This window comes from Phlebotomus papatasi, chromosome 1 (genome assembly GCF_024763615.1).
Source record: "Phlebotomus papatasi isolate M1 chromosome 1, Ppap_2.1, whole genome shotgun sequence".
Taxonomy (NCBI): Eukaryota; Metazoa; Arthropoda; class Insecta; order Diptera; family Psychodidae; genus Phlebotomus; species Phlebotomus papatasi.
In genome coordinates this window covers 29,342,617-29,366,189 of record NC_077222.1, presented here as the reverse complement: position 1 = coordinate 29,366,189, position 23,573 = coordinate 29,342,617, and the positions used below count along the sequence as shown (strand labels likewise).

General features: G+C 30.2%; 1 protein-coding gene across 1 annotated transcript; it reads right to left on the bottom strand.

The window, feature by feature from the left end:
* Positions 1–3,552: 3,552 nt before the first annotated feature.
* LOC129799601 (prion-like-(Q/N-rich) domain-bearing protein 25) lies at positions 3,553–23,501 on the bottom strand. Its single transcript, XM_055843628.1, has 10 exons — positions 23,268–23,501; positions 19,129–19,269; positions 15,482–15,651; positions 15,050–15,167; positions 14,766–14,987; positions 14,335–14,454; positions 12,192–12,305; positions 11,548–12,123; positions 7,857–8,003; positions 3,553–4,015 (listed from the first exon to the last, which is right to left on the bottom strand). The coding sequence occupies exons 1-10, from the start codon at positions 23,323–23,325 to the stop codon at positions 3,915–3,917; spliced, it is 1,767 nt and encodes a 588-aa protein (XP_055699603.1). The 5' UTR covers positions 23,326–23,501; the 3' UTR covers positions 3,553–3,914.
* Positions 23,502–23,573: the final 72 nt, after the last annotated feature.

The following is a 23,573-nucleotide window of genomic DNA, read 5'->3' as shown; positions in this document are numbered from 1 at the left end:
TTCTTCACCCTAAAGATAAAAGAGAGAATCTTATTCGCTAGAACAGAGGATGAGGATCAGGATTTCCTCACCTTGTTGTAATTAATTAATAAATTAATTAAATGACATAATATTATATTATTGCTTCAGATTTAACAGGATTCAAAACAAGACCATTGTAGTTAGCCCACTGAAATTCCGAGAAGACTGTCGTAAATTTCCTCGAAGGAAGAGAATGGCATACATGCATTACCCACTAATCCATTTACAATATTAATATAATATGCATAGGTATATCAGTATTAAAAGTAGCAGAATTAGAAATTTTATATAGTGGCAACAATTAATAATTGTATAGTTGTTATATAGATAGATAGAAAATAAATAGATTTTCAAAAGTTTACACATATTTAGGAAAAAATTTGATAGGCCTAAATTGTATATGCAATACTTTAAACGTGCTTATCTCTTAACCTATAAGAGATAGTTTAATTTGTCTTAGGTATTGGATATAATTAGCATATTCCTGTATAAATAATTATATATAATCCATAAAATTTATTTTTTCAAAATGCATGTATAGTATTGCCCCACCCTCCTCTAATAAATTAGTTTTCTTGAGTTTTTGTCCTGGTTTTTATATAGTAAGAAACCTCAAAACTTTAATTACACTGAATTTCAATTATGCAATGAATAATGGAACAATGAACGTAAACCATTTCACTGTGCACGGCAGTAAATAAATAAATAGTGATTCACTTAATTTATTTATTAAAAAAATTGGCAATTTATTTACAAATTGACCATTTTTTATCAGTGAAGGTGTATGTTTTCAGAAAAATCTTCACAGATTCAGATCTAGGATTTTCTTGTAAGTTTTCCTACCAGCAATTCTGTTATCAAAATTTTACTCGGGGTAAAAAGTAAGAAGAATTTGTACTTAAGTGACATTTACACCGCTCAATTTCCCACTAGTTCGCTTATCTTTCGTTAATATAGAGAGAAATAGTCTACAAAAAAAATTTGAGAAAATGAATTTCCTATAAAAATATATCAACAGAATATTTCTATTATTTATGAAAACACTTAATAAAGCAGACCGAAAAATGTTACAAATTAAAATAAGTGTATCATGTATCAAGATTAAAAGTCAAAACAAAACAAAATGATTTTACCAATTTGTTTTTGTTTTTACAAATTATCTTCTGCAACATATGTGTTCTAATAATTACTAATTCAACACATTTTAACTGCTCGAACTCCAAAAGAGAGCAGTTTTCACAATACAATTTTTTTTTCAAATTCTCACTTAAGTGTTTCCCTATTTATTGAAATACATATCAGTGTACTTTCCAAATGTTTTCCACAAATTATAGGCAAAAAAAATTTAATTTGCCGGCTAATTCTGTCCTTCTCATGATTAAGATGATATACCTTAAAAGTAAATACTTCTGCATCATTTACCATTTACTCAAAAGATCCCCCATATAACTTAAAAGAGTATTAGAATTGATTTTCAGACAAAAATTGCATAGGGAAAACTGGGGCACCATCAAACACGGGGTAAGGTAAAGTACCCTCTAGTCGGCCGGTTCCTCAACTCGGCCAGTTGAATTATTTAACCAATTTTTTTTTAACGTTTTTTAGTCAATTTCTATGAAATTTTCACTGATTTACGTTATATATAATATAATACACCTTATAATATTAAATCGGTAAGACCATATTATAACAAATCTAAGTAAATTGAATAAATAGTCGCACTGGCCGAGTTGAGAAACCGGCCAACTACAGGGTACTTTACCTTACCACCAAACACTAATTTTTATTTCTAAACTATTTGGACTATCTCGACCATTTCTTAAGTGGAAAAGCATCCCTATAGTGCCTATAAATTCCTATATGTCTTATCCTCTGATATCCAATATCCGATTAAAAAATCGCAGTGTTTGGTGGTACCCCGTGTTTGGTAGAGCCCCAGTTTCCCCTATCTGTAAAAGGTTCATTACCGATACTGCACTCTTTGTGGACTTTAAGCAGTAAAAGCAGGGGATAATTTCCAAATATTAATTTTATTTTGGAACACCGTTCCGACTTTCAATGTTAATGTACTTCTGTTACCTTACCCCATATTTTGGTGTCAATTGTAATAACATTTTTGTAAATTTTCACAGTCCAGTTTAAGTAAGTAATTCGAAAAGTATTTTCATTTGAAATAAAAGAAAATGATCTTTGGTAGGGTTATAGAACGGTGTATATACACAAGAATTTGCTAAATACAAATTTCTTCGCATTTCGTCCTATAGGAGGAAGTAGGACAACTTTGAAAGTGGGGTACCTTTGAAATTGGGTTTTTTCTCCTATGTTTAAGTGGAACTAAGCCATATCGTAATGCAATTTAGCTTCTCAATCTGTTTGTGCAGCTAAATTATATCACGATAAGGCTCAATTTTATTTCAAAATATGTGAAAAATGGTAATTTCAAAGGTGCCCCACTTTCCACTATTCGAATATAACACGAATACCTTTTTTCTTTAATTAGAGTAATAAAGATGCCAATTAAATGATAAAACAATTAAAGTCAAAAGCAAAAATAAACTTACCTTTTTAAGGAAAATCCCTTAATGTCCATTTTGAGGCTAAGCTTCAGAAGTTCTTGCTTATAGAAAAATTTGTCTTTTAATTTTTCGCAGTGTGATACAAAAGTGACGTCGTAAATGTACGTCAATAGTGACGTCAAGAAATGTATGTATATATATGAACTTGACCACTGAATAGAATTTGAACGGTATTTTTTTATGGTCTCCTCTAAATCCAACAGTAAGAGCGAGATTGTTATCTTTCAAATGAAAGTATGTAATAATGGGAATTCTGCGATCATCAATCTTCCGAAAGAGTTAGAAAATCAACGACAATAGCGACTTTTATGTCCCAAATTCATTATTTGAGACGAATTTTTGTGACCAATTAACAGTGTGTCACGAAAGTTTAATTTGTTATTTTATGTATATTATTACGCATAAGATTATTGACTTTTTTAATATGGGACGTAAAAGAAAAAATGCGACGTCATTACTTTATTACGTAATATAATGACATCCTGTGGAGAGGTTTTATTGGTTAAATTCTCTTTGGTAAATTAAAAAGGTTCCATTATATAGTACAATTATGTTAATTTGTTGAAAAAAAAGTAATAGTTAATTATTTATTATACTTATTTAAACATTCTAACATCAATTGAAACATTGTGTAAATTCGTAAGCGTGCAAAGTTCTCAATCTATAAACTCGATATTAATAGAACCATTAAATCAAATGAATATGTACAAATAGAATCAATCTTTGTCCAATGATTTTCCATCCACTTTCAACCCTCGTCCTTTCTAAAGCTGAAAAAGAGAGAACCAAACATTGCGTGACGAGAGAAACATGTTATAGAAAATTTCATTGTGCTAACCACAAATTATTGTGTGCTTATAGAAAAAAAAGCAATTTCTCTGAATATTAATTGAATCCCAAACCTAAAGCAAACGCACCCACGATAAAGAAAAAAAATTAAAGAATCAACAAAGGCTTTGAGGAAACTTTTCCTTTATTCTGTGCAAAAGTTCAACGGTGAAGTTGGATATATTTTTTTTCTCAAGTTTAACAAATCATAATAAATGATTTTCTTCATTGGAACTTCCACTGTCTACATTTTAATATTTCAATGCACTTTTGCTTTTTTTCTTTCTTTTTTTCAATTTAAAAAGTACACCTTTCAATAATTAAATTATAATTTGAAGGTAATTTATTTACAATTTTTCTATTTTTTGCCTGGATATTTACAAATGGAGAACTCTTTGAAGCGTAATGTTATTTTTGTAAATACATAGTATATATCTCTCGACATGTAATTACTTATGTAAATATGTATCATATATGTACCACTACAAATTAGTAGTAAGCTTCCTTAATTGCAGCACTAGTGACTAAAATAGCGGCTGTTATAAGTAGAATTGTAATGACTTTCAGGGGACTTGGTCGACCGGAAGAATCTGCGGAAGTAAAGGAAACAAAAAAGTATATTTTAATTATATATATCCACATGTAATAGTGACATGTCAACAGAAATTTTGAGTTGCATGAAATTCTCTAATTTGCATATAAAACTAGCTGAGTGATTAATAATTTTATGCGCAAACTAGAGGAAAGTTTTTAATTATTAATGAACTGTGAAAATGGAAACGCTTTTTATGGATTTCATATCTGAATTGAAGTAGTTTTTTTCAATCCAATTTTTTTTAATCACAAAGATTTTTGTGCGATTTCTAGAATCGAGGAAAATGTCAAAGTCGTAAAGGATAAAATTACTCCTATTAAACCTGTTATTTGTATTGAATTTGTAAAAATAATATATGCATTAGATTTGCATGTACAAACAGTAATAACAGTGTGAAGTAATTTTCAACAGTCCCTGGTAAACATGACAAATTTCAGTTCTATAAAAAAAATATACAATGATAGTTTGTTTTGTCTTATAGTAGTTGCGATTCTTTCACTATTAATTCAAAACAAGATAACTGTAAAGTTAAGAACAAGTTTTTAAAAAAAAATCTATTTAAAAACCATTTTTACAAAAAAAAAATTTTAGAGCCAAATACATCATCTAGAACAATTTTAAAAATATCATAAGGTACTATTTCCAAATCAAAATTCTAGTACATTAAAATTAGCTAAACTTTTATTCAACTCATCTAAAACTAAATTTTAAACTGTTATGTCTTAAAAACGGTTGGAATCGTTGGAATGGTTTTAATATACTAAAAATATGAAAAAATACTATTGAGAATTCTAAAACAGTTTCAGTTATAAATTGAACTTTGAAATTATTTTACAAAAAGGTGATGAACAGAAATTCCGAAAGTCAAAATCAGAATTTTAACTTTGGGTATTTGGCTTTCTGAATTATAACTTCCACCGTACTTGTCAGTCACAGTTAGCTTTACGATTAATAAAAACCCGTATTTATGGTCCCGGAACTCCTTAAATTAGGAAAATTTTCTTGAAATGGAAAATCACATCCTTTCCGATCCCAAATGTTTTGCATATGCCCATCTCACTGTTTCATAATCTTGTTTTCTTTTCAAATATCACAATAAATTTAATTTATTTCAACTTAATTTTTATGAAAAGTGGGATAAACAAATGCAGAACGTTTGAGAAAGAATGTGATATGAATTTTGATCGCATGAAATTTTCCTGATCGAAAAAGTATACCGGAGCCATTTCGTACTTCTTAGAGTTGTAAACAAAAAAATGGTGAAAGAGAAGAAAAAAATTAAGAATTAATTCAGAAAACATGAGATTTCGTCATAAATTTCTCATTAATTGCTCAATTTTGATAATAATAGCACAAAATAAAAATCATAGTTGTTGATTGTAAAATCTAAAATTATTAAAACACTAACAAATGTTAAAAAAAACAAAACACAACACTAATGCTTTTATGTTTTATAAATATAAAATATAAATTTTAAAGCTGTATCTCTCTCCTTTACTCTTAGCTTTCTAACAATCATAGATAATGTACATAATAAAAGGGAATGTAAGGCGCCCAAGCATTGGGAAAAACTTGAACTCATCACGATTTATATGAGTTTCAACCCAAAAACTTATTCATAGCTTAACTTGTCTAATATTTTATCAACTAAAATTTTTTGACAAATTTTGACCTAAGATGAGATTATTAAATGCAAATGACCTATTAGATTATGAAAAACAAAAGAAATCTTGTTAAAGAATTTTAAGACCTTGGAAAACCGAGCTAAATCTCTATTCTAAAGATCGTTTCATATGCCATACCTTTAGCATAAATTACCAAGACCGGTTAAATTGACCGATTTAAAAACTTTTTAAAATTAACACATATTTAAATGGTACAATGTCACTATTAAACTTTATGAATTCTTAAAATAAGTGTATAATATATTTTTCAGAGTTTAAATTTCAATATTTTTTTCTTTTCCTAGAAAAATTTGTAGAGTATTCTACCTACCGTGGTTTGTCATTTGACCGAGAGCGCTAGGAAAAACGACCAATAACTGTTGGTAGGTTTAGTGTTAATAAAATTGTTTAGAGATCCAACTCACAATAAAAAGCATGATATTCATAAGTTCGAGGATTTCTCAATTTTTTTCATTACACAATTTCGTTTTAAGTTTACCGGCTTAGGGTGGTGTCACCACTTCTCGCCAGTGACCCACTTCTCGCCGCCTATAGTTAAATCGAAGAAAAATAATATAATATGAGTATTAAAAAGGATATCAGGAAGAAAAAGCAACGCTGAATATATTTTTTAATAATATTGTCCAAAATAATTGAGTTTGGGCCTTTTCAAGTAGGTGGCGAGAAGTGGTTATTTTTGAATTTTTAATAATTTTTTTAAGTAATCCACCGTTAAATTGAGGGACTATTAGTTTGATATATCTATAGACAACATATCTAACTAACTTTGTGTCAAATTTAAGTTACTTTATAATAAAGGTTTAAAAATTATAATTAAATTAATTTTAGTTTTTCCTAGATGTGGCGATAAGTGGTTACTCCACGCTACAACCAACTTAAATCAATTTTAAAACCACCTAAAATATTTTGTACAAAACAGTTTAAGGGTAATGGGCTCTTCACACTAGAGAAAAATAACCATATTTTAGAGTTTTTTTCTACACAAACGTAAAGAAATTGCTTCAATATGGACATAAATTGCTCTAGTCTGTAGAGGCCATAATACAATCAAATTTGTAATAAAAATAAGTCAATGGATTATTAACTGGTTTATAAACGAGTTCAAACCCATTAGTTTTTGATTCGTTTTTTGCAATCAGGCATGTTCTTCGTTTGAATCAAATGTTTCTGTATAAGGCGTTTTTCAATTTTTACGTTTTGTTTCTCTATTTATTTGAATTAAACTTATTCACTACTTTTAAAAACAATTATATCCAGAAAATTGAAAAAATGCAAATACGATTACTGTTCATGAAAAACGTCCATAATCTGTGAATTTACGCTCGTTAATAAATTAAACTACAGCTCTACAATAGCTGTGAATTTTAGAATAATCACAGATGGTTATATTAAAATATAAAAGTGATAAAAAATATTTCCAGGGACTGTAGCACAGAAATGCCTGCATAAGTGGCATTTCGAATATTTTTCAACAAGGCATTTAATATGCAATTCCCATATGACTATTTCATTTTTTATATTTCTAGGTTTGTTATAGTTTTTTTTTAATATTATTTATGAATTGCAGAAATACTTTTTTACACTGCACATGTATAATTTTCTAATTGCATGCAAAAATACACAAATAAACAACCTACATGAACTTAATGATCCTTTACAGGTTCTTGGTAGCTTTTAATTTCATATTTCCTCGACTTGGTGTATTTTTTTCTGTCTCGACAAAACCCTTAATTTTCCCACAGAAATCCAAAAGAAATTCACAAGTTCACAAGGTTGAGGTTTCGTTCAATACAAACCCTCCCACCAAAATACTGGGGTAGTATAAATAATGCTGGGGAAGGACTATAAAAAGGCTCAGTAAAATATTTCGAGGTGAATTTCTAAATTGTATATGAAATTATGTGGAATGCGAGGTAGGTGAAATTTGCCCGGGTGACGAATACATCATTTCAAACACTATAAACTTTAACTCTGAATGTCGTGCTTTGGAACCGTTTAACATACACTTGGTGTGACATTAAGAAGCTTTACGAATGAGTCCTAGAATGTAATTAAATGAATTTTATTCACTCTGGACGATATCAACTAACTTTGGACATTCTGTGAGACATTTTGAATATGAGAAGAATGTAATGTGATAATTATACTCACTTTTGTTCGACGATTTTACACATTTGATTCTAGTTGAGTCTGAATAATATCCATATTCACATTGGCATATGTCGTTTCTACACTCCACTTGAGTTGAATTGTCCGTTACGAAACATTCGCTAGGTTTTGTGCATTGTTCGCCAAGAACTGCAAAGAGATAAAATAAAAGTAGAGCTTTGAATGAGCTTTCTAAATAGTCTATTTCTTCAAAAAGATCCTTACCAAGAACAGAGAATTTTTGAATTAAGAAAATTAATTAAATTGATGCTTTCGTTAATTTCAAACAAATGCCCCCTATCTCTAATCTAATGAAATGTCCCTTTTTCAGTTATTTTTTCAAAATTCTTTTTTATTTAAATATTTCAAAAAAAAATCTTGGGGCAGCCCGCAACAGCGTAACCCTTTATGAGGGTTGTACTATAAGGGTTACAATAAAGGAAAAATGTTTATAATCAGTAAATTTATTATTAGTAAGGAAAGAAAATCAAATTTGTCAATAAATAATTCAGAATGCTCAGTAAAAGTTTAATGTTATTCAGTAAAAAATTAAAATGGTTCATAACTTTTCACTTTTCCATTTGAAATTTAAAATTCTTATCAGATTTATGAGAATTTTTGTATGAGGATTTGTATGAGTAGCGGAGACTGGGACCAAAGTTTTCAAATCGAAAATTTTAAAATTAAAAATTTTCTAAAAAAAATTATTTTCCAAAATAACCATTACTGATAGACTTCATGAACCGGCGTGGGCGTATGAAGATATAAAGGAGTCAAGAACAGAATATAAACAATAAAAATTATTAAAATATCAAGCTTCATTTTTTGAAATAAAAGACTTACAGAAAATAGATACATAGATGGATATAGTGGGTATCAAAAGTTTGTTGCCTAATGTTTGTTTGAGAAACCAAGTGGAAAAATAATGAAAAACTACTTTTTCAAATTTTTCTTTTTGCAAATAACTTCCCTGTATACCGTAGATCTTATTTATGGATTTCTAAAAAAAATATTCCAAAAGCTGATCATTTTTATGCGTCAAAAGTTTGTTGCCTCATTTGAAAAAGTAATTAAAAATGGTCAAAACATGGATCAAAATAATCAAAAACATGCAACTAACACTAACCAGTTGGGAGGCAAATTATGGATTCGCATAATTCTAAAATGTTCAATGGTCAATTTGTTCGTATATAAAAATGATAATAAATAATTAGAAATAACATTTCTTTGTTAATTTATAATTTAGGTTAAAAATGACAAGTTTCAAAAAGGTAAATAAAAGAAGGGAAATTGTCCAGAAACACTTCAGGAGTGTATCTACGTCGTCAATTGCCAAATCCAGCAATAATTAAGAATCTCCGCAAAATCGACTTTTAGAAAATAACTGGAAAATCATATTTTCAGATAAAGAAAAGCATTTTTCAGAACAGTTAAAGAGCGGTAAAGGATAATGGGCAGAAATGTATGGGAACTATTTCAACCCTTCGCCAGAGATAGGAGTAGGCCCATTTTGGAGGTATTGTTAAATTTTTTGACTTAAGAATTGCCTAGACCCAAGTCAAAAAGAACTGTCAATCCTTGGGAAATTAGCGATATCTATCTGAAAATTCACAAGTTTGACATTTTATTTCTTGAAAACGGCTTAACCGATCTTAATGAAATTCGGGTCAATGTTAATGTGCGATCTAAGCTTTAAATATATATTTTTAGATTTTATCTTTGACTGCTCTATCTGATGGCTCCCATACAAACTAATCGAGTTTTAAAGCCTTGGAACATTACAGGAAAATAAAATTAAGAAAAAATCGTATGACGGGAAACCATTGGTATTTTGGGAGTCATTATTGTGTCTTGAACATATCTCCCGATGAAACTTATAGCCCGTCGCGTCAAGTTTCTTACATCTTAAAATAAAAGTTATTAAAAAATAGCTAGACTTATTTTTATAAAACTTGCTTTCTTTCTCGATAACGGTATATCGTAAGTTGTCAGTGCCAAAGAACTATTTATAAATGAGAACTTAAGGAATATTTTCCTAGAAGAAACCATACCCCTATATCTCCGTTTTCCTCGTAGTTATCCAGATTTTTCTCAAATATCCTCGAATGTCCTTTAACTTCATTAGAAGTATTACGTCCTTTTGTCTCCTTAAAAGAAATATTCTCCTTAAAAAGATTCTAGGGTTGCTGAAGATCATAGGGTGGGAAAGGTACCGTTACCAAGGGAATTTTAACAAAAGGCTCAGAGTATAATTGCTAAATTAAAATATTTTTACTCTAAACTTATTATTCAAAGTTTTCGAATAACGGTAACTTTTAGGATCATGTGATCTTCAGAGGCTAACTCTTTTTCTTTCAAGGAGAATATTTACTGAGCAGACACGTTTAATTAAACGTGAGATTTCTTTTAAAGTTTATAATTTGATATTGAGGATTCAAAAACCGACCAATATTGAACACTTTACTTTACTTCCTTATTATTATTATTATTTTTAAATTTTAAATCAAAATTTTGAATTATCAAAGTTATAGTTTAACTCTGGTAAACTTATGTTAACTTACTTATTACTTAAACTTAAGTTATAGTTCAACAACTCTACAAAAAACTAATCGTTTGATTACTTTGCCATAAAACTAAAGATTTAATTGAATGTTTAATGCAGGTGGTATTTTTTTTTGGAAGAAGTTAAAAACATAATGATTATGTAATTTCTTTCAATATTTATGCCATTGGTTCTGTTTAAAGACAATATTTTATAAATGCTAGTATTAAGGAAGATCTCAGAGAAGTAAAGTTTGGGGATCTTTTCCTTTTAAATTATTATTATTAATTTTTAACTTTTTTTTGAGTTTAGTTGGACGGGTAGACTAAGGGGCTCAAAAGAGCCTTATGTGTCTGATCACCCGCTGACTCAATTAACTTTATTTGCAATCTATCTATCTTATCTACTGAGCAGACATTTCCCTACATACAATCCTTTTTATGAATTTGAAGAATATTCAATGATTTATTAGGTAAATCTGGAAAATTGCAGAGAAAATGAAGAGATAAAGATATAAGTTTGTTCTAGAAAAATCTTCTTTCAGCCTTTCTTTACAAATTGTTCTTTGAAATGAGCAACATAAGATAAACTGTTATTTTATAAAAGGAGTTTTGTAAAAAAAGAATCATCACTTTTCTTAATTATATGTTTTATGCTCTAGTGCTTTTCCTACATATTCTTGGGGTTGATCCCGGAACAAAAGTTTTTACCTTTGCCAATACCTATTCGATCGTATAGGTCTCATTCGTGGCGAAAGGTTGGACCATTTTGCTCATTGTCCTTTCTTTAAAAAAAAGCTTTAATAAAATTTTACCTCCTTTCGGTTTTAAGAACAATATAGTCATTTTACAAACACAGGAAGAACTGAAAATAAGACATTTTTTAATATCAATTTCAAGTCGGAGAAACGATACTGAATCTGTCGGGAGAAGAATAAGACTTTAATCCTAATTAATGTAAGTAGTGTAAGTAAGTATTCTAAAAGCCCTACACTGGTAAAAATAAAAGGGTCAAATTGACCCTTTTCCAAAGGATGGATCATATTTGACTCTTTGAAAGGGTGTAAGAGTAAAATTAATCTAAACTGTACACTTTTTTGCATCTGAAAATCCTTCTGTTTGATTAATTAAAATATGATCTTTAATAATGTACCTTTCTTCTCATTGCATTTTCCATCCTTGTAGTGATGATGTTCTTCGTCACATACACACTCCTCATCTATACACTTGCCCAGAGGTCCCAGAAGTGGCTGACACTGCTCAGACTCCTCACATTCATCTCCGTACTTATTTGCATTGGGAAGGCACTCTGACTTTGTATGGTGCGAGAAACCCACCTTACAGCGACACTTCTTCTGCTCAACTGGAGCCGTCTCATCCTCCTTATCACCACTATCAGTCACACATTCCGTATTGTCCACGGCACAATCTTCAGTCGTATCACATGATCCTCCAATGGCCGGCTTGCACTGCTCATCCACTTCCAGGTAACTATCGTCGCAGGCACAGGTGTTGTCGGGCTGGCATGCAGAATTACTCAAGGAGCAGTCTTCCTTCTTCTCACAGTACTCACCCATACCCTTCTTGTGAACACAAATCTGTCGGGATTCATCATAAAGTTTGTATGGATGACATATGCAACGAGGAACCAGACCGACAGGTTCACACGTCGAAAGATACGGAGAGCACTGACTCTGTTGAGCACATGAGGAATTTATTGCAAGAACATCTGTTAATCAAAGAAAAATATTACCAAATGCATTTTGTCAAATAAAATTATAAAAAAAAATTACTTACTTCTGACACAAGCTCTCATGTTCGGGTTGTAGAATGAATCATAATTGCAAACGCATTTGTTGTTCCTGAGCACTGTACTGCAATGCTCAGCACTAGATGCTTCTTCTCCCAGTTCTAGAACATATAATAATATTTTTTCAAAGTAATAAATTTATTAAATTACCCAACAATTTATTTGAATTTTTATTTTCAGATAGAATAGAACAGATCTTGCTTATATTAGTAGGGGAAGGCTTTCAAACTTCACACACTCTGACTTCAAACATTTCATATTTTTCCCATGTTCCTTCAATGAATCCGACCTATCTAGTGGCAAAATATTATAAATTCTAATCACTAGTCTTAACTCTTTCGTCTCTTTTGGGACTCTGAGTACCCAAAGCAGTATATGAATGTTCTGTGAAAAACAATGTTTTTTAATTATTCAGAACTGATAAAAATCCAATTCTTGTGGATGATTACAAACTATAAAGATGTCCAAATATAAGATATTTTTTATAGACTGCAATATTAATTCCTGAACTTAGATATTTTTGATTAAAAAATGGTGATATTGGCTTGCAGCATATGCTGCGGTCCGGAAAGAGTTAAGTCATATTTCCTGATAAATTGTGTCAGAGTCATTAAAGGAATTAATGGGAAAAATAAAAGGTGTTCGAAGCCAGCGTGTGTGTGTGCGAAGCCTAAAAGACTTTCGCTATTTATGTTACTAAATTGCTTTATAAATTCACTCCATTTAGTTAAGTGGGACAGCGTTCGCTTTATAATGCAAGCTCTAACTGTTTCAAAAGTCGAGCTAAATGAAAGAAAAAAATGTAAAGGTAAAGTAAAAACAAAGCTAAAGGGGGTGGCAAAGCATCCCGGCTTTGCGAAGTGCTCTAACTGATGACTCAGATGCTAGGGAAGGTCTCTCCCTTTGAATGTTCATGTCTCCGAATAACGTGAATAAAAGCAAATTCACATTATTCAAAGAATTCACAGATATGAACGTTCGAAGATATGAACTTTCGCATAATTTACTGTTTACTAATTTACTGTTTTACACTTAAAAGATCTTCTAAAATAATTTTGAAAGTAATAGAATTAATTTTCGGACAGAAATTATTTATCGATTCATAACCGTTTCATTATTGATTCACAACCGATTTGAACCGATTTATAAATAGATAGATAGATAGATAGATAGATAAATTTATTCATCAACGATGCTTTCGAAGTACAGTTTCGTTTAACTGAGATCCCGTGTAGTTTTCAGCTTCAACCGCAGTCTTAGCGTTGGTGACCAACCTCCAGAGCAAAACGGTGGAAAAGCTCTTTCTCAGGCTGTATATGCCAGTCATGTAAAAAACATGTTTGTACTTTTTACAAACTTTTTACAAACAATACAAATTACTCAAAATGTTGCCCAAAATACCTTAGAAGTAATATAATTAAACTTCTGTTATGAACCAGTTCATTACCGGTTCATATCCGATTGGAATCGGTTCAAGCTTGTCAGGAATTCCTGAATTTCTGAAAGTTTCATTTCAAAATTTTCGATATTCAGCCCTTGCAATCTGACTTTTGGACACAGTTTTCAAAAAAAAAGAACTTACTTTGCGGTCAACAAAATTTATCAGAGTTGAGCAAAACTTGTTTTACAAAACGAAACGTGATGTAAAATATGCCGCAAATGGTAATTTCTAACATAAAATTTTCTTATAAATTAAAATTTCATTAAATAAAAAAATTTGATCTAAAAAAAAAAAGGAATTAAAACATGGAAAAAATTAGCAATTCTCCATTATAAAGTAAATTTATGACTGGACTTATTCTTCTTTATAATCAAAAGATAAATATAACAATAATCAGTTTAAACTCGTAAACATATTTTTATATACTGTTTTGTTTATGGTGTTCTGATTTTAAAATCTTTCATAATTTTAGAAAATTTTTGCATAGTTAAGGACCTCTTAATTTTTCATCAAAATTGAAGTCAAATTAATAGAAAATAATTGTAGAAAATTTAAAAGCAAAAAATAGCGATATTTGGAAAAATATTTCGACAGAAAAAAAATAAGAATAAAGCATGAGATTCTGCACAAATAGAGAAGAATTTAAAATTCTTATATAGTGTAGGTGTATTGATTAGAAGAATTCTTACCAGCCATGCAAATGCCATTTAAGGGATAGTAACCAAGTTTACAATGACAACGATCTTTGATGCACAGCGAGTAAGAGAGTCCTTGACATGGTTCTCCGTTGTTGACGCAGGGATCACCAACTTTATAAAAGAAAAAAAAATCTTTAAAACCTATTGATATGAAGCGATAAATCAGAATTTTTGCAAAAAAAAAACTCTTGCATTAATATTGGTTCATTAGGATTTTTTAATGAGTTTTGTTGATCTTAAAGGGGCACAATTCCGGCTATAAGTATTTTTTGGATGGAACATTTTAAAATTCCTCCTTTCTTATCTCTTGCCCTTTATTCTTTACGAAAAAGGAAAAGCCATAAATTGCATTTGCAATTATATAGTTATTCCCCTATAACAGTGTAAGAGCGATTTATTCTCTCAAACTCAAAATAACTTACACTGCACTCCCTCATCCTTCGTATCATCACGTAATTTTCTATCAGAATTGGAAGTTGTATCAGTTTCTATGCTCTTGGATTCAGTAGGTGATAAAGGAGAATCAATTAAGTCTGTTTGCACCCCGGCCTCTCGCATTTCACCTTTTTCCTCACACGTTCGCCCCACACATTCATGATTACCACCTTGGCAATCGTCATTGACGATACAATCATCACCAACATCTGGAAATATTAAAAATAAATTAATGAAAATTTAAAGAATTTAACTAATGATTAAAATGTACTCATTGATATCCTTCGGCAAATATTTTCCCCACGATGATAGAATCCATCGGCACACTGGCATGTTCCAGCCTTGCAAGCCACTGCTTCTCGATCAAAACCAAAATCGCAGTCCAAGTCCTGCAAATGAACCACAAAATAATTCCCCGAAATGGTGCAATGATTAAAAATTCATCAAGCTTTCATGTTCAATGAGCACAAAAGTAGAAAAGTTGTCTATAACAAATTTTCAAACTTTGATAACATGTGAAGTCTAAACTGGGCTTTGGATCCATAAATCACCCCCACAAGTATATCAAATATTCATATTTTTGTATCTTACAAAATACACCTCATAGGTGCTGTTTGTACAATGAGTGGGTGGTGGAAATGAGGGTATTTTTAAATGTTAATCATGCAATTTGTTTTCTTCAAATTGATTCATCAAAATTCACCTCTTGACATTCACTGTGCAATGGAAGCAATTTTCTGCAACGACCATTTGTGTAAGTTCGCATCTCAAGCTCATCACCTTCGCAGGTACAAACACCATTCTTGCAAGAGGCTCCCGTTAGCATATGCGAACACTGCGCACCTTCTTCACAAGGTTCTCCGTATAAAGATTCTGAAATGGTCAACAAATTAGGGTTAAGAGTTTGATATAAAGTATATGAGTTAGACTTTAAAAAATAATAGAATTTGTGTTCAAAACTACTATATGGGCTTTAGGTTTTTAAAAAGACTTTAAAAAGGACCTCTAATCGACGATCCTAAACCCTCAGTATACGATAGTTTATGATAATTCTTTACTGTCAAACTTTACAGGCCAAATATTCTAGAGAATCCGCCTGAGTCCGTTTTACGGGCATCGAACCTAAAAGCTTAGCCATATGACTTAAATTCTCTAAATTCTTATCATGTAAGATTTCTTAGAAAATCTTAACTTAGAGTTGAATAGTTAAGATAAATAAACCTAGATTTTAGAAAAAAAAACAATAAAATTGTTCAATATTTATGATTTTGACACCTTCGGTAAATGCGTTAAACCTCTAGGCTGAAGACTGTATTTGGTTCCCAAAGGTTTAACCATATGGCTTAAGGGGTAACGTAGTTCAAGAAGACTGGAAAATTGCATATTGTCTATTTATTTTACATAATAATTTTTTATTTTAATTCAAGTTCTTAAGCATGTCAAAATTGGTATAGAGCCTACATGTTTGAGTCGCGGATGATTATTCTTTGATTATTTAATTAAATGTGACAAAAAATACTAATCATGTTAATTTAAGAAAATCTATATTACAGTGAATATACCAAGCTCTATACAAAATTTCAAGATAATGTTCTGAGTTTTGGAAATAATGCCTCAAAGTCGAAACATAAAAAAGTTTCTCAAATATGCCGGCTTACTTTTACAACGTTTAAACTATATTTTCCGTAATTTTCATTCAAGTATATTAAAAATTTAGCCGTTCTGAATTATAGAGTGTTTTTTTGAGAACTTTGCGGTCAACAAGTTTTCACAGAGTATATATTCATTTGATATAACTAAATATTTCATGTTAGATAAGTTAAACTCTTATGTGAATGGATTTTTGAAATAATTTTATACAAGAATTTATTATTTTGGCGTATTTTACACCGTCTTTTCTCTTGTAAAATAAGTTGTGTAACTATTTAGTTTTTTGACGACAGATATGAATATACTCTGAGAAATTTCGTTTGCCGCAGAGTAAGTTTATTTTAAAAACTGTCTCCAAAGATCATTTCCCAATGGTAGAATTTTTAAAATTTTGAAATGAAATTTTCAGAAAATAGTTACAATGTTGTAACGTTATATGCTGAAGAGTTCGCATTTAATATATTTTTTACTATGTTGAAAAAAAAAAAAAAATATTGTTTTTCACTCTGTGTGATCCACGTTACCCCTTAACTTTAATGTCCTATTAGACAACATTTTTAAGAAAGTTTTGACTTTGCATTGGATATTAAGAGTAAATGCTTCATTAGGTTTTGAAAAGCCCCTAAATAGGCTTTTCTGATTCGGATACCTTCGAAAACTGGGCTAAATCTCTCGTAAGAAATCTATATAGGAAAGACCCGTGCAGAGTTATCCAGGAAATGAAATTTTTCTCGCTTATAATTTGTGGAAAAATAATTGTATCAAGTTGATATGTATTAAAATCATTAGAAAAGGAGGTGTTCACTTCGAACAAATAGTGGCCTAATTTGCTAATACACGTCTAATTTTATCCATGGCTGATCTTGCACGGGATGTGGAAACTTCGTATTTTACATTTCGTATTGCGGAAACTTCGTATTCTAGTACATTTGGTATTTTACCATTTCGTATTTCACATTCCGTCTTTCATAAGTTTTGTAAAAAATTGAACAGGCGTTACTGATAACTTTCCAAACCATAGAGAATTTCTCTTTGCCTCAACAGGAGCTACTGATAACTTCCAAAAACACAGAAAATTCCCTTAGCCCCAAACGGGCAATACTGATAATTAGAGCTTGAAGTTCGACTTTAAACTTAGTGCCGAGGCGCATAGCGCCCTTAACCCCATAAAACTGCAATTCTATTATTTTATTGGTTGATATACTTGTGTAAAATGTATGGCATACGAAATGTTCAATTTTTATACAAAATGTATTAAAGACGAAATGTGAAATACGAAATAGTAAAATGCGAAATGTACTAGATTACGAAGTTTTCGCAATACAAACATGTGAAATACGAAATGTGAAAATACGAAGTTTCCGCAAACCCAAAAAATCATGTTTGCAAGAAATTATCAAAGTTAAACCATATGGCTTAAAATTTCATGATTTTCAAATTAGAAGATAAACCATGTACTATAATATCTCTTATTTGTAGACAATAAACAAACAACAATTTTCAGAACCTATTGGAACTTTCGTCCTAGATCTACAATCTTAAGTCATTTAATTTAATTTTTTTGATCACTCGTCTCCAAAGTATTAAAAAGGTCAAAATTTTAAATTTCGGTTTAATTTTCACTTGAAGGAATTTATTAAAAAGGCGAAAATTGTTGATGTCACATTAATTCATATAAATTTTAAATTTTTTAAAAATAAATTTAACTTTAAATTTGTGATTAAGAAATTGATTATTAATGGGGTTTCTATAGACAAAGAATATAAAAATCCTTGAAAACAGTGATAAATTCATGAGAAGATGTTAATTCACTAAATCTAATCATATGAATCTGATAGTGTTTTTTGAACTGACTACTACCTTCATTATTTCACACACCACAACAAACTTTTGTCGATAAATGCTGCATTATTTTTTAAAATTAATTTTATTACTAATATAAAACTATTTTTTCCAAATCTATAATTAAAAAGAATAATAAAAATGGAATGTAATAGAGAAAGTGGCCTATCTTTGAATGCTTCAGCCTTTGAATTATTTCAACTTTTCTCTTATTTCCTAAAGCCAAAATTCTATTATAAAAACTATAGTTATACCATTAACAAAATTTTACTACTTTCGATTGATTAAATAAAATTTTAGCTTTGGGAAATAAAAGAACAATTGAAAGACCACTTTCTCCTAGCACTTAGGTAAATAAACCAAAGAAGTTTCATTGTTTGTCCACGTGTTAGACAGTAAGAAAAAACACAGAATTTTAATTAATGACTTAATCATGACTTGAGATTTTCCTATAACGATCTGCTTTCCAGCAGCATGTACGTAGCAGATTTACGATTTAACTAATAATGTTGTTTATTTGCAAATAATATAATAGGAATTTTTTATGAAAGTGATGGCGTATTTGTAGATTGGAATTTATGATTTTTGCTACAAAGAAGATTTATAATTTTTTATCCCATTGCGATTATTATAATTGAAGGTAAGTTGTTAATTTTTTAAACAAAAGGTGAATTTTCCTTTTAAAAATACATACTTTAATAATAAAATTGTGGAATCTGCTCTCTCGTGGAGTTTGAGCAGTTAAAATCTTGAATAATATGAGGGAAAGTGTATCTATTTGTTTAACTACAAAATACAAAGCTCAATTAAAAATTAAGTTTTCCTTTGGACGTAAGATTCAAAAATTGCTCAATTTACCTTTCAAACATCTGGTAACCGCCTCATTAAATATATATCCAGCTTCACATTCGCAATTCCCATAAGATGAACAATAAGTTTCGTTAACTTGACTAGTACAATCAGAATTATCCTCACAAGGCCAATAAACTCCACTTATCACTGAAAATAGAAAAAAATTATTCGTTATTTATTATTGAGCATTATATATCTATTTAATATAAAAATTAAGCATATCTCAATTTTGAATTACAAAGAAATGGTGGCATATTATATTTTATATGTAACTGCACGTCAAAAATTTCACTACTGAATATTTAAAAGGTTTGCGTGACCAACTTTATAGTTAAAGAAATCTCAAACACGTTTGTCAATTCAATTTTGACAAGTCGATTACGGATTAGCATTTCAAGTTTAAAATTTTAAAAATAATAAGTTTGGCTTAATGTTGAAGCTGAGATTCTGTGGAAAAGTTATTTACAACCAACAAGATCCTTCTCGGGTCGAAGGAGCACCTCTTCGATAGGGAACCTCTATTGACACTTTTGTCAAAATCTTGAAATTTATTTATAGTATATCTAATAAAATGTAAATAATATGATATTTTTTCCTTAGTCAACGTTTTATGATAAGGATAGATGTTCAAATATCGTATTCCATGGTGCAGAGTAGGGTGTCAATATGTCCTGATCCTGAGACGATTTATTAAAGTGTCAATAGGTGTTCCTTTTACCCTAAATAACCCTGAAAATCCATTAAAATGTGCAAATTTTACAACAAAATTCATAAAATCCAAAGTATTTTTATGGTACCCTAACAAAAATGACAATAATAAGATTTAACCCTTTAAGGACGAGAAGGTTAAAAATTGAGGGTCAGAAAAAATCATTTTTTTCTAACTTTTTAGAGCAAAATACAGCTTTAGAAGGCCGTAGGAAAAGTTTCATTTTTGGGTTACCGGTGACTCAATCGTCCTTAAAGGGTTAAAGTGGATTAGCCTTTCTGCTATTCGCAAATATTTTAAAAATTTAAATAGAAGCAATTTCATAATGTTCAAAAAGTAAAAAAAAAATATAGGTCCTCCTGTTTTAAATAATTTTACTATTTGTTTATTTATTTATTTTTTTGTAAAAATTCGCAGACATTCTTTATTTTTAAAAGCTCAAATAGTAGCGAGATAGTGGTTAGAAAGATTTCGGTGTCATAAAAGTATGGAAAAATGTCGTGAAGAAGAAAATTTTGATTTGTTTGAGAAGGAAGCTTCAATAACAAGATCAAAAGTAGTCTGTATTGTCTAAATCGATAGATAAACTATACCATAAAAATTTTAGAGGCCAATTTCCGAAGATACAGGGACGAAAGCAAAGAGTGGTGGGCAGATTTAGAAGCGTTCGGATGAGCATCCAAAAATTTGAAGCTCGTTTAATTCTGTTTTTATTTTTACAATTTCATCAAATTGCTGGGAAAGATTAAGAAATACTTATGGACTGGATTAAATGGACAGGAACTTAATCGATAGGGGACTCTCCGGTGATGACCAGATGATGGATTTGAAGTCACATCACAAAAAGAAACTTCTTCAATCTTGTTCAGAGCTTTCGATCCCGGATATCCCGGATAATCAACTTTCCATTACCGTAGAGTCCCCTATATGTACGTATCACGCCAGCTCTTCATCCAATTAAAGGCTTAATCTCTGAAGAATTAAATTCTCTTTTATTTGAACCGAAATAGTATTTGAAAAAATATTTTTCAAAGCGTTTAACAGCATGTTAAATTCAATATTTTATTTCAAAATATGCATTTTTTTAAACACATTAAAAAGTTCCTATTTCACAATTTTCTTCGTTTTTTTTTGTTTAACTATGAAATACATTTATTTTATTTTATTTATTTCTAAAGATACACTCGAGATCCCCTAGATAGATAGACTACGTAGTTTTTAGCGTCCACCGTCGTCTTATCGTTGGTGACCAACCTCCAGAGCAAAACGGTGGAAAAGCTCTTTCTCAGGTTGTAATATGCCAGTCATATACGAAACATATTCATTTATACCAGGGGGGTGACATTAGCTCTGAAAAATGCGACCAGTTTTAGTGTTAATTTTTTCCTGTTTTCGTACACATTTCACGAGATATCTCCAGAACTACGTAGGTTGCCAATTTGGGGTTTTCGGTTGCCTCTTCGTTATTAAATTGGCTTTAATTTTGTATTAGTATATTTTGCTAATTCATTCTACACTGACAGAAAACAGCTAATAAACACAAAAGTTTTTTCGGCGCGCTAGAAACGTATGGGAAACATAGGAAATGTCATGCCCCTGATTTATACATTTTTACAAAGTAATCAAAATTAAAAAAAGTTTTATAAAAAAAAAATAACTTTAGATTTTTTTCAGACGACAATTACGACTGAATGTAGGGTGAAAGGGACGTCTATTGACACTTTAAGAACTCGTGTCAGCACCTATTGACACCCTACTCTGTACCATTTGGGATACGAAATTTGAACATCTTTGTTTATAGTAAAAGGTATATTACAGAAAAAACATTATATTACTTATATTTTACTAGATACATTAAATAATTTTCAACATTTTGACAAAAGTGTCAATAGGGGTTCCCTGTCGAACAGACGTTCCTGCGACCCTATGTAATTTTTTTCGAAAAAAAAATTAAAACACTTGAAACTTGAAATATGAAACTTTTACTTCAAAGTTTTGGCCTTCTAATTCAGACTTCCACCTTAACGAAGTACAATTTTAGAAAAATTTAGTTAAAACTTATAAAAAATGCTTAAATTCTGATATAGTTTTAACAAATTTTAAATTTAGTTTAGCTAAAAGTGTCAAAACTTATAATCAGACTTTTCATTGTAAGGAAAAGCTTTCAATCTATGCACACACTCCGGCTTCGAACACTTGAAATTTGGTTTTCCATATTCCTTTAATGAAATTTCCTGAAAATATGGTAGGTAAGATCCATTAAAAGAACATGGAAAAAATATTAAAATGTTCGAAGTTAGGGTATGTGCAAAGTTTAAAAACCTTCCCCTAATACTATGTCCATAGTAACTACATTTCTTCATTTATTTATTTTATTTTAAAATTTATTAGATTCCATTTACTCTTGTTTTGTTATCTTAATGTTGCTCTATTTTTTTATCGCAGATTTTAAGGTATGAAACCTTTATCACATAATTTCGAAGAAGGATTCGTAGAAAACAAAAATTCTGATAAGGTAATATTTCAAGAATTTCGCAAAATTAGAAAAAGAAGAAGAAAAATCCAAATTCAAGTGAGTCACAAATCTGAATATTAAACTAAATGATTGAAGGGCTAATAACATGATGCGTGTTAGTTAGAAAGCACTTGATACTTAAATATTCCTCCTTCGTACTACCTCAAGCATTTTCCCTGATTAATATTAATTAATTTTCCTATTTTTGAGCAAGTTTACATGGTCTGTACACTCTCTACAAAAGGCGTTTTTCCTCTGTGGTTTTTTGCTTAACAGTGAAGGTCATTTTGTGCTATCAGGGAAAGTCACTTGGGCAAAAAGCTGGGTCATTATTGTATCTTTTTGATTTGTACTATGTAATGTCACACATGTATTATCGATTAAGGCAATATTACAGGCAAAATGTGATTCATTTATCGTCCAATAGACAATTTAATATTGTAGGTAAGTACACGGAGAGACACATTTCATCTATTATTGATGAATCAATGCATAAGAATTTTCTCTTTAGGAATCGATTTTGCCTTTCTCATCAAGAACGCAATATTAAAGTTTATTGAGGGTACAACTAAACAATAACGCGAGCTTGTAGTCCCTTTTTTTCAGGATATACATTGCATAATAAGTGTCTGATCGATATTTGTGTCAAAGGAAAATTCAAATGGAAATATAGATCAATAAACTGTGATGTCTTTGTCGACGAAAGGATTTTTCTTTTGGGTTCACAACTGGATCCATTCCCACAAGAAAATACCACTAAATTATTTATTTGCAAATCGATCAGCAAACAAACACATCGATTTTAGCTGTTTTCTAAGATGGCAATATTGTGCCAATATGTTGTTCACTTTCCCCTATTTGTTTTTCCCAACAATTCTCCTCCACTTAGATGATCAACAATTTAAAATATACAAGGGATACCTTGTAAGTGCACTAATAATACAAATATCGTAACTGCACGCGCAATTTTAACTTCCATGATTACACTAATTTTTAAATCGATATTTTTTTATCGAGAGGGAATGGTTCACTCTTGGGAAGAGTTAAATTGGAACTAAGAAACTTTGTCCACAATATCTTCAATGCCAATTCATTGTGACCACGAAGCACTCTTCAAAATTATTTCGCACGTAAAAAAAATTACCTTTTTTAATTGATATATCCAATACTTTGGTCGTTGAAAACTCTCAATACAACGTTCTCAGACACAAATGCCGGTTGATAAGG

What these genes read in the sequence shown, in the direction of transcription:
- LOC129799601 (XM_055843628.1), bottom strand. Translation starts at nt 23,325, where the DNA reads ATGGAAGTTAAAATTGCGCGTGCAGTTACGATATTTGTATTATTAGTG. An exon ending in TTGCCGAAGGATATCAATGA is followed by an intron (nt 14,988 to 15,049) that starts GTACATTTTAAT and finishes TAATATTTCCAG; the next exon opens with ATGTTGGTGATGATTGTATC. An exon ending in TGTAAAATCGTCGAACAAAA is followed by an intron (nt 4,016 to 7,856) that starts GTGAGTATAATT and finishes TTACTTCCGCAG; the next exon opens with ATTCTTCCGGTCGACCAAGT.